The sequence below is a fragment of the Sphaeroforma arctica genome (assembly GCF_001186125.1).
Source record: "Sphaeroforma arctica JP610 unplaced genomic scaffold supercont1.421, whole genome shotgun sequence".
Classification (NCBI taxonomy): domain Eukaryota; class Ichthyosporea; order Ichthyophonida; genus Sphaeroforma; species Sphaeroforma arctica.
Genome location: NW_014040137.1, coordinates 64,169 through 75,417, shown reverse-complemented (window position 1 = coordinate 75,417; position 11,249 = coordinate 64,169). Strand labels below are relative to the sequence as shown.

The following is an 11,249-nucleotide window of genomic DNA, read 5'->3' as shown; positions in this document are numbered from 1 at the left end:
TACATATAATATAACTACACACACACACACACACACACATATATATATATATATATATAATATATATATATATACATATATATTATATATATATCATATATATATATATATATATATATATATGTATATGTCTATATATCCACTAGTTTAACGTACAAGTATGATGTTCACCGCTCCTTCATCGCTCGCACTGTGAAAGCCCAATATGATCTCAACAACGGCATATATATTGTAGCCACCTCGACACAAGTACGTATACCGGCATTACATCTAAATGTACTCGTAGGTATTGCTTGAATGATGAGCATCTGAGCTGCTCACTCACTGGCAACAGTTAGACCGCGAGTAAGCTTGTTCACCTACGCAGTGACGCTATACTAGTGGGCTATTGCATGCTGAAGGTCTGCTTTGGCAACACCTGTTTGGGTGTGCTTGCAACCGACATTCAGTCGACGCGTTGGTAACAGTTCATGCTGCGCTCTGTTCGGTATCTGCATTAAATACGTTTGGTTCATACGCTACCAGTCAAGTACTCCTGGGCAACCGTCCCGCAGTACAGTGATACGCGCAGGAGATGTGTATAGAGCCACATCCCTCATCCTCACACGTGGATTATACGCCAGGGAGTGTGACACTGAACACGCATTGACACGTGCATGGGTGTCAAGATCGGGTACACGAACCGGATTATTCAATACCGGAATACATCAGTTTATAAAATTCAAATCAGAGGAACTTGGAAGCACAGGTTGCATAACTGATATACGTATATATATATATATAAATATATATATAAACGTTCCTTATATCCACCTGTGCAGAAACGGGTGCTCGACGCCTACGCCGACTTCGAGATGTTGGTAGCCGCCAACTACTCGGACCCGGACGGACTAGGCCTGCCCAATATCGGGACAATAACGGGATACCTCAACGAGCAACCACGTGCACCCACCCCTACCAACAACCCCTCAACCGCACCTGCAGCCGCTACAGGAGCCGCACCGATGCCATCGAATGTGCCAGCACCGAGCATGAACAATCTGCCACCTCCACCACAGGTAGGTGTGGGTGTCAAGTGAGAGTAGGTATATATATATATATGTGCACACACACACACACACGCACACACACACACACGCGCGCGCGCCATTTATTAATACGACACGATTCTCTGAGGATTGATATTGTTATCGTGATCACATATGAGCTGGTGGTAATTGAATTTAAAACTACTGCTCGTGACTGACACGTGTCACCTGATATCTAAACGAGTACATTCCTCAACCAATTGCTTCTGCTTCTAACATACACTCACTGTACCTACCCACAGACACAAGCTCAGCCGCCCAATCAGATACCAACAAGCGCACTCCCGCCTGTACTAGCACACACGCATCCCAACCCTCCACCTTCCGTACAGCAGCAGCAGCAAGCCCAGGCGACGATAGACCCAACGGGGGATACACCCACACCAATACCCACGCAGAGTACTGACCAAAGCGCAGGACAAGATGGCACGCACATGCACAAGCAACTGCAGGCGGAGAGCACACCGCAGAAGCCTCCGGGCGCAACGGTGGATGTGTAAATAAATAAACAAAAAGGTTCAATTGAGTGTGTTTGCGAGGGTTAGTGCATAGACGATTGAGTTAAGTATACGTACTACTGGCACCAGGCAGTGTCAGGGAAGCGACTCTGCGAATGGCACAGAAGTATCAGCGTTCAGTGGGACACTTCGATTGCAGATAAAACAAGTATATACTAGGGTTTGCGTGACATATTAATTTCGATACAGAATGATGCGACGCACACAACATGGGTAAACATAAGTCTGTAGCTGGCATGTAGGTAACAAGCGAGCGAGCGAGAGCGAAAGCGAAAGCGAGAGAGAAAGTGACTCCAATGTATTGTCAGTTCTCGAGAGCAGTCAGGAATTAATACGGTGCACCGTGCGTCTGTGATGCAAGCACGTGTGACAGGTGGACTCCTGGTGACTGGTGAGTAGGGACAGGGAGACTACTGTTTCGACCTTTAAAATATGTAGGAGCGACCAAGTGTGCAATCTCAATGATCGTCTCTTCTAAAGAAAATATGTACAGCTTTTACTTTAAATCTAGTATTTATGTATACTGTGTATAACGGTTTTAATTGGCTGGCGATCGGCTATTTGATAAACCACAATATCAAACTGGAGTGTATATATGTAGTATATACAACTAAACATGTGCAACTGAGTATATGATAACAAGAGCTATTCATGCACCTGTATGTATGATTTTTGAATATAGAATCAAGCGTCAAGTGTGATTAATACATGAAATTATTATATTTACAATCATACTTCAAAAAGAAGTTATACAAATCTTTTTCTTCTTCTTGCCTATCGGGTCTGACTGTGTGTCGCATTGGACTGTCAGTGTGTCAATGTCACAGTGTCTGTAACTCCCTCTAGAGACGGGCCCTGACCCCTGACTGTTATCCGACCTTGTTATGTAAGTAAGGAGTATGCGAGCCTGTGCGACAGTGCGAGTGTGTCATTCGTTCACTGGTTGTAGTAGGCCGAGCCAACACTCAACCGTCAAAAGCACTGACGCAGTATTACATAGTCAATACTAAAGATTGTTCAAATAAAAGGCCCTCAAAGGCTTAAGCCAAAAGGTGTCGATTTATTATTATAAATGTTTACTAAAATAAGAGGCTGCATTGGAAGGCTATAATGAATATACAGTCCCACACACAGAGGTCACAAGGTATTTTTAATAAGTTTTGGATGTAAAGAGTCGCAAGATTTCCACTGTGCACCGTCATAGCCTCCTTAAAAAACATGGCACTTCTTCGATACGTAATAAATATTTACATGGTATTTTTTATTACACAAGTCGCAGACTCGCAAACTCGCCAAGAGAGTCGCCAATCGCCAATCGGGCCTCGCGCACGACCGTCCACGACGCAAGTCGCAGCAGAGCGGAGCTCTATTTTATGGATACTCCATTACAGGAGTGATACAACTACACATAGCAAATAGTATTAGCCAATGTCTCACTACCATGGTGACCGCAATAGCACAAGACTCAAGAGCTCTATAAAAATAAATGAAATAAAGTCACAAGAATTTGGGAATTTTGACTCTTGTTTCCATATTCCAATAGAACACCTTCAAAATATTCCAGTTGTTGTATGTACACCTTCATACTCGCGAATAGAGAGATATGATAACTTTATACATACATTGTAGTGAATTAGTGATAGTAGAGATATAAGCTAAACGGAGTTGGCTACATACACTCACACATGAGTCGCCAGTCAGGTGACTCAGGTCTGACTCTGAGACTCCGAGAGTCCGAGTACAGTAATAGAGGATTAGAGCCCAGACTCCAGACTCCAGAGACCTCAGACCAGAGAGTCCAGAGGACTCGGGCTTCAGGCCCAGGGCAGAGGGCGCACTGGCACAATGTGCCGGTGTGCCGGTGTGCCCTGTGGGCTGTGGAGTGTGGACCCAGTAGTCCAAGCTCCAGTACCCAGCAGTAGAGCATATGTACTCATGTTATATGTAGTGCATAACTGCATACTGCATATCACTGATTCACTGCACTGCACATGGCGGTTGTCCTGTGTCCAGCAGGAGCTCTAGAGCAGATGCCTTCAATTTATTATTTACATATGTAGGAGTGACCCTGTGACATACAGAAGCAGAGTAGTAGTTTTGAAAATACTATGTGTCATCTGTTCACTGCACAGTTTAATGCGTGCACGATTTAATACACATGTACTACGACAACTGCGATTAGAATTATGATGCTGCGTACCGGTAGTCATAGTCTATATATCGATTGAAAATTTGTGGTATCCAGAGTCTATCATACTTGTGCAGTACTATTTATAATATACAAAATTCAGATCGAAAGAGCGGTTTATTGCAATAGCGGATTAGTTCAGTACGCTTAAATAATCAATATAGTATAGTGTTCTATATCGAACTACATACTGTTCATCGAGCAGGTGACCACATTTCACACCATGAGAACGAGAAATGGACGCGGTAGCCTATTTCAAGTTGCAGTAGGGGTAGCAGTATGCAATTATTCATATGCTTTGATGGTCGATGTCAACGATAGCCTGGTGGTGACTTCGAATTACAAATGTTTGGGGGCCAGTTTAAAAGATGAAAATGTACAAATCGAGACGTGTACAGGATACAAAGAACAGATCTGGAGACGGGAAGGTCAAGTTTTGAGGAATATGGAAACATCACTATGTCTTTCCGTTAATCAAGCTTCAGGTGTAGTCTATCAGAAGCAATGTCTTGACAAGCCTGATAGAGAGCAGTCATTTATAGATATGAGAAGTCTTATTATAGCTGAGGGTGAACTTTGTATGGCCAGGAGTGGCACACAACAACGGTGTAAGGCGATGTGTATAACACCCGCTGATAATGACGTGAATGTGGTTGCTATGGTTGAAGCTCCAAATTCAGGTTGTGTGTATCAAGAAGCAAGCGGCAGCACCTACAACTTAAAAATGCAGCTAAAGGCCATCATGGAGGTGCCTGCAATGAAAGGTGAATGGGTGATAGGTACTGAAGGCGGAAAATGTTCTAAGAATTGTGGAGGAGGAGTGCACAATGTTGAATACGTCTGTAGAAATAAAAATTTCGACAACACCTATTGCGAGTTGAGTGAAAGGCCCGAGAGTACAGTAGTAGCGTGTAACGAGCAAAGGTGTGAAGATTGGTCGGAGTTTGGCGATTGTAGCTCATCTGATTGCAATGTGTTAGGCTATCGGGGCAGGGGATGTCAAAATTCAAATGATGGCGGTCCTGGATATTGTCCCGGGAAAGATTATGAAGAGTGTTATCCTATAGGATGCGATGACTTCTCTCGCACAGAAACTTTAGCAGCAGCCCCCACTCTACCGGCTGGGAGACTGATAGTTGCTTCCGATGGCTCTAAGTGGACTGATTATGGTGACTGCTCAAACACTTGTGGCAGAGGCACGCAGACAGCTATATGTGTCGTAGAGGCATCCAGATTGGTAGGCCACGAGTGTACAATGTTCGAGCACACTAGGAAGTGTCAGTCTAATTCTGCCGCCGGTTGTAGCTACGTTATCGAAGCAGACGTAGATGGTCAGTGGTCCGGATGGTCTTCATGCTGCGGTACTGAACGCCAATTGCGCACGTGCGAAGGGCAGTCTGGCGATGGGGCGGTGTGCCCAGAAGGCACCGAAGGCTCTGAGAGAACGTGCGCCTCAGGAATAGCATGTGCCAGCAGTCAGCAAAATACTGGTACTTCAAATGGTGTCTCAACGGGGCCAGTGGATACTACGCAGCAGGATCGATTAGTAGCTGAGGCTGTAGGTATTGATGGGGCAGTCCAGAATGTCCCGCAAACATCGGAGTTTACGGGTGGTATGCCCTCGAGTGGGAGTATTGGTATAGCCACTGCAGGTCGAACAGATGAAGATTTATCTGATCAGATGGGTAGTAGTCAGCCAACCACATACACCAGTTTCAATAGCGCTGCATATTCTAGTTATGATATTAATTCAGGATTTAGCAATACGGCGACAAACTATGCTGGGTATAATGCGTACACACCTACAACCACTACTGGCGTCACCACTGAATACGGGTCACAAAGCTACAGCTATACACCCACGACTAATACTGCATTTGGTACCACGACTACTAGCTATGCAGGATTTGGCTCCACGAATACTGATACCTATACATACAATCCGTTTGCTAGACGGCGTCGTGAAGCAATAACAGCCAACCCTTTCGAACAAGAGCGACTTGCGCTTGGATTGGACCGGGCGAGTCTACCTAAAAGTGGGTTCCGCAATCTACTTGAACAGGTTTATTCACTCATCAAGTAATCACTAAAACTCTGATTACTAGAAGAAAGAGTACACTACTACTAGTATTCGCTATGCCATTTAGAAAATATAGGTGGAAATTAATGGGCGTGAATTAATTTGTACAGGTGTCGCATAAACTGCACACTTAACCATCATATGTCATATATTGTATAGTTCATGATCACATTCCGGCATGCTCGTTTCTCTTCCCTTCATAACTACCCCATCAGGGCCAATCAATAATTGTGTAAAAACGGTACACAGTATGGAATTTGTGAATCTAGTATAGGTATCTTAAGTTGACAAACCATTCGTCGACAAGTAACTCGTGAACAGTAAAACCCTACTTTCAATATCATTTTTTTAAGCTCCACCACAATCAATATGGATTTAGAATCGAGGAAATGCAGGCCGAAGATTTCACTTGGATTTCCCATCTTGTGTGAATTTGGAATCTGTGTTATCACCGGACTGGCGATAATCGGCCGGCGCAGCGGTGGCCGCGTCCACATTGTTGCCTGTATGTTTCGTATTTGGAGTCATTTCTAAATCTGGGCTTGGAAAAGGATTACTTACTGCATTGTTGTCGATGCTATCCTCCTTCGTACCTTCCCCCTTGTCGCCAATAGCGGCCTTCATATCGTCCATTTTATCTTTCGCGTTGTCATACACCTTTTTGGCCTTGGCCTCGATATCATCAGACAAGCGAACATCGGCCGGCGTAGCGGCGGCCGCGTCCACTCTGCTGCCTTTATGTTGAGGAGGCTTTTCCAGATCTGGGCTTGCAAAAGGATTATTCACAGCATTGTTGTCCGTGCTCTTCTCTTTCACACCTTCCACCTTATCGCCAATAGCGGGCTTAATCTCCTCCAAATATTCTTTCACGCTGTTATACACTTGTTTTGCATTTTCTCCTGCCTTGTCTTTCATTTCTTTGCCCCCGTTCTTCAGCTCATGCCCTGCATCATGATGATTTGCTCGGTTTTGTATTTGCGTCCCTAAACATGCCGTACAAACGCGGCCTGGCGCATTGCGCAGAGACGTATATGTGAAGCGATTTGTAATTAATAGGTGGCTTTGCACTCTAGTGCGAAGTAATATGGAAGGGGAAATTTTGTATGACATTCTTGTAATTGTGGATCGTAATGAATTGTGCTGTCCTAATATATCCCACCAGATGTATTTTTTAACTTGGATTCACAAGATTATGTAAGGCCGGATTTGCCAACTTCAGGAAATATTGGGGAACAAAATATGAAATGAGTAAAATACCTTACTCCGGTAGCTAATTTCGATATTTCTTAGCACGATCCATAATTTTGACAATTATTCTGAATATTCAGGAAATTATGGAAAGTGACTTTCATATTTTTTGAGCCTCGTAATTTTCTGATTTCACGATTTCGAGTGTGTTGCCATTCCCAAATTATGCCAGATTCAATCCAAAAAATATACAACAATATTTTGTTTTGTTGTATATTTCACCATAAGTCAAAAAGCTACCCTCTTTTTGACTTATGGTAGAGAATGAAATATTATATTTTAGGATTTACTCCAGAAATCTCAATAAAACCTTCATGGAACACTACTGCCAATGGGAGGGCTCGGGTTAATATGTACCAATCCAAAAGTGGCATCACTTTTTCGGCTCCATATAGAATATCTTGTGCATTCGTGCATTTGCCAACTGAAAGTATCAAAATACTGAGTGAATATTCAACAACATCTCAAATACAATCGCATATGAATTTCTAAATTCTCATGAAATATAGGGCTCCAATATTTCGTAGGAAATATACCAAAATATACCTGAATATTTATTAGGGCTGCATTTTCTCAATATTTCTTTAAGTTGGCAAATCCGGCCTAATATTTATTTTGCGCCGCTCGTGGCACGTCTACGGTGCGTGGATGGCTGTCCGTGATCAACTGATCACTATTCGAAAATGAAGGTTTATGTGCAAAAAAAAGCCAACTTTTACTTTTTCTTGCGGTTTAGAGCGAAGAACCAATCAACTTCAGTCTATTGAAAAGGCGGGTCAGGAGTTCTATTAAAACTGTCACTTTGACATTTTGACACCTTTTATGGTTGACGTGTTATTTAGAATGTATAATTATTATCATCACAGACTGGACTTCTTGAAACTCGTGTTTGAGACTACTTATGTCTTACATACAATATAAATCACAGCGTTCCTTCTAATTTAGATATCACAATATATCATTCGTGTAATATTCGGTTAAAATTCGCATATTGAAAAGTAATAAACAAAAATGCAACACATCCGGAATTCGTCTGCTCGCCTGCTCCGCAGTGGGGCTTTGGGTCCTGCCAGCGCAAAAGCCAATCCACTGAGCGCGCAGGGACATGCGGCAAACCTCCACGCAAGATATCCTCAGGTCTGCACATTACCGACCATACGCTCGAAGCATGACAACACATTGGAGAGCGTGAAGGCTGATGCTATCGATAAGATGTACGATGCTAAGGATAAGGCCCAGGACTTGAAAAACGCTACTATGAAAAAGGCGAGCGACGTGCAGAAGGAGTTGACGAATGCAGCGGAGAGTACTATTGCAAGCGAGGAGACGCTTAAAATGCGTCCTGCACACAGCACCGAGCTACACGACACAACGCAGAGAACCATTCCGAATGACAACGGGGCAGCTGGCAATAATGCTGGAGGCACTAACGACCAGGGAGGGCTCAATATGCGCTCAGCGGGAAGCACTGAGCTTCACGATACTACTCATGACGATATCTCAGCTAAGAAAGGTGCTGCTGATTACAATACTCGCGCTAGTAACGTTTCCACCGATGGCGCAAATAATGCTGGAAAGTTGAGAGAGGTGAAACTTGGTGTGCTGAACGATTTGGGAGACGTCAAGGACAAGGCGAAAGATAAGTATGAAGATCTGAAGGGCAGGGCAGCTGAGGAGACGGCGTATCTAAAAGATAAATTGGGTAATAACGCAGAGGTGCTGAAAGACAAAGCATACAAGATGAAAGCCAAAGCCGAGGAGGGTGCGGCGATTTTGAAAGAGAAAGTGCTTGACAACACAGAAGCGTTAAAAGAGAATGCCTATGAGGTTAAGGATAAGGCGAGTGATAACGCTGAAGCCTTGAAACACGAAGCTTACGATATGAAGGCGAAAGCCGAGAAAAAAGCACAGAATGTGAAGGACAAGGCACGCGACAACGCTGAGGTACTGAAAGACAAAGCAGGGGCTGGCGCTGAAACTGTGCGGGATGGGGCCTATGATATGAAGAACAAGGCACAGAAAGGGGCGGAGAATCTCAAGGAGAATATACAGGACAATGTCGACGGTTTGGAAGAGAAGGCAAGTGATAAGGCATACGATATGAAAGCCAAAGTTGGGGAAGGAACGAAGGATGTGAAGGAGAAGGTACGTGAATATAAAGTTTTAGCTGACGCCTACGATATGAAAACCAATGCCATGGAAAGTGCGGAACATCTGAAGAACAAGACTCGTGAGGAAGCCGAAGAATTGAAAGATGATGCGTACAATGTACAAGATAATGCTAAGGAACTTAAAGACAACGTCACACACATGGAAGCAAATCTAGAAGGAGATGTGGCCGACACAGTGCACGACGTCAGAAGTAAGGCGGCAAATGCTCTGAACAACAGTTCGTTGGGCAATACCGGGTTGGATACGGGTGACAAGAGTGCCGAGCTGCACAGTATTACCCAGAATGCCAATTACACCAGCGTGACACCAGAGGACTACCGTAACACCACCAACAACAACATGCAGTCCGCAAAGGGTGTGTACACTAACGAAAGCACAACCCTGGGTGGAAGCGGTAGCTCCGCTGGAGACGGGCCCATCTCGGAAGAGACGCGCTTTAACGGCCGCAGTGATGTGAACGACATCATATTAGACGACGATAACCACAGGAAGGTAGATGCAGCGTCATTGAACTCGGCTATAAACGAGGCAGTGCATGACTTGATCGATGATGATGTCGATGTGTCAAATCAGATGGACGCGCGACTGGCGGGGAAGAAAAATGTGGAGAATATAGTTGATCGTGATACTTAAGTGAAAAAAAAATTCCTTGTAGTATGTCAGTACAACAGCAGACGTACGCTATAGATTGTTGCACTTCTATACATGAGGGTATTTATATTTTAGGACTTGGGGATGAATACAAAGCATGAAGAAACCCATGTGAATGGCTCTATCCTCAAATAGCGCGCAGTGAAGGTTGGTATTGTGGAGAAGATGGTTGATCGTGGTACCAAGTGAATGCGCGCAATCTCTGTGGCGTGCCAGTACAGTAACAGCCGGGAATAACCAAGAATAGGCTCTCTCTTATATAATAGAGAATGTATACTTTGGATCGTAGATATGAAAACGGAACATGACGGATATCTCTTACGAATAATTCTACACTTGAATTAGTGTGCACCTGTACACATATTGACGAAGCCAAGCTTTACTTTTGTACTGAAACATATTCAATAAAAGTATTGTATACACATATCGGACTAAGTAGCTTTTCTGATCTTTGATCTTTGAGAAATAGACGTGTGTGCTTGTGCTTAACTTCAGGTGCAAGCCCAGATCGACTATTCAGGCCACGTCTATACGATTGACAATCACACAATAATTCGTAAACATCCAATTAATAGCACTGGATATTTACAGAATCTAGCTTTAATAGACGTATACGAATTTACTTGTTTAACAGCACTGGATATTTACAGATAACTTAATTGATGTGTGTTGTGAAGTATATAACCTGTGATAAATAAATAATAGTCACACTAAACCTCCAACTTTAAAAGCCAACAACCCTGACCCTGCTAGCTAGTGCGAAATCGTGTCGTCCCATTGGATGTTTGAATCTTGCGTTTTGTAAGGTTGCATATAACTTCTATCACATATCCACAAAGTTCGTGTTCATAGTCGTACCTTTTTTCTCCGTTAAGAATGTCCACGTGATCATGATGGGTCTTATACGGAGTGGGCGAGGCGAATGATAGAATCCAGTGGTAGTACAACAAATACACAGAAGATAATTGATATAGGAGATAGTGACAGGTACAATGTTGGTGGTATCCTACAATGTGGCCAGTTGGACCACAACCTTGCGTGAGATTATAAGCCAATTCGGATCCTTGACCAGATGGCTGGATTTACTTCAAATTGATATCCTTTGTCTACAGGAGGTAAGTATGATCAGATCTGAAGCATATTGAGCCGATAGAAACTGACCATCAAGTTTACTAGCTGATTGTTGTAGCCTGGTACTAAACATCACGTGAATTTGATCGTATGTTACAACTCGATTTCGGTAGAAGTAGTACGATATTACGCAGCCTACAGTGTTTCATATTTAAATTGAAAAATATATACAT

The 11,249-nt window shown here is 43.4% G+C and overlaps 4 protein-coding genes across 4 annotated transcripts; 3 read left to right on the top strand and 1 right to left on the bottom strand.

The window, feature by feature from the left end:
• The first annotated feature begins 812 nt into the window (after positions 1–812).
• On the top strand, positions 813–1,627 carry SARC_06099 (hypothetical protein). Its single transcript, XM_014300025.1, has 2 exons — positions 813–1,058; positions 1,331–1,627. The coding sequence occupies exons 1-2, from the start codon at positions 855–857 to the stop codon at positions 1,586–1,588; spliced, it is 462 nt and encodes a 153-aa protein (XP_014155500.1). The 5' UTR covers positions 813–854; the 3' UTR covers positions 1,589–1,627.
• Positions 1,628–4,017: 2,390 nt separating this feature from the next.
• On the top strand, positions 4,018–6,986 carry SARC_06098 (hypothetical protein; the record flags this gene model as incomplete). Its single annotated transcript, XM_014300024.1, has 1 exon — positions 4,018–6,986. The coding sequence occupies one exon, from the start codon at positions 4,018–4,020 to the stop codon at positions 5,875–5,877; it is 1,860 nt and encodes a 619-aa protein (XP_014155499.1). The 3' UTR covers positions 5,878–6,986.
• Positions 5,832–7,002, bottom strand: SARC_06097 (hypothetical protein). Its single transcript, XM_014300023.1, has one exon. The coding sequence runs from the start codon at positions 6,982–6,984 to the stop codon at positions 6,280–6,282; it is 705 nt and encodes a 234-aa protein (XP_014155498.1). The 5' UTR covers positions 6,985–7,002; the 3' UTR covers positions 5,832–6,279.
• Positions 7,003–8,060: 1,058 nt separating this feature from the next.
• Positions 8,061–10,377, top strand: SARC_06096 (hypothetical protein). Its single transcript, XM_014300022.1, has one exon. It carries the CDS (start codon positions 8,134–8,136, stop codon positions 9,925–9,927), a length of 1,794 nt encoding a protein of 597 aa, XP_014155497.1. The 5' UTR covers positions 8,061–8,133; the 3' UTR covers positions 9,928–10,377.
• The last annotated feature ends 872 nt before the right edge of the window (positions 10,378–11,249 follow it).

What these genes read in the sequence shown, in the direction of transcription:
- SARC_06096 (XM_014300022.1), top strand. Translation starts at nt 8,134, where the DNA reads ATGCAACACATCCGGAATTCGTCTGCTCGCCTGCTCCGCAGTGGGGCT.
- SARC_06097 (XM_014300023.1), bottom strand. Translation starts at nt 6,984, where the DNA reads ATGTCATACAAAATTTCCCCTTCCATATTACTTCGCACTAGAGTGCAA.
- SARC_06099 (XM_014300025.1), top strand. Translation starts at nt 855, where the DNA reads ATGTTGGTAGCCGCCAACTACTCGGACCCGGACGGACTAGGCCTGCCC. An exon ending in ATCTGCCACCTCCACCACAG is followed by an intron (nt 1,059 to 1,330) that starts GTAGGTGTGGGT and finishes ACCTACCCACAG; the next exon opens with ACACAAGCTCAGCCGCCCAA.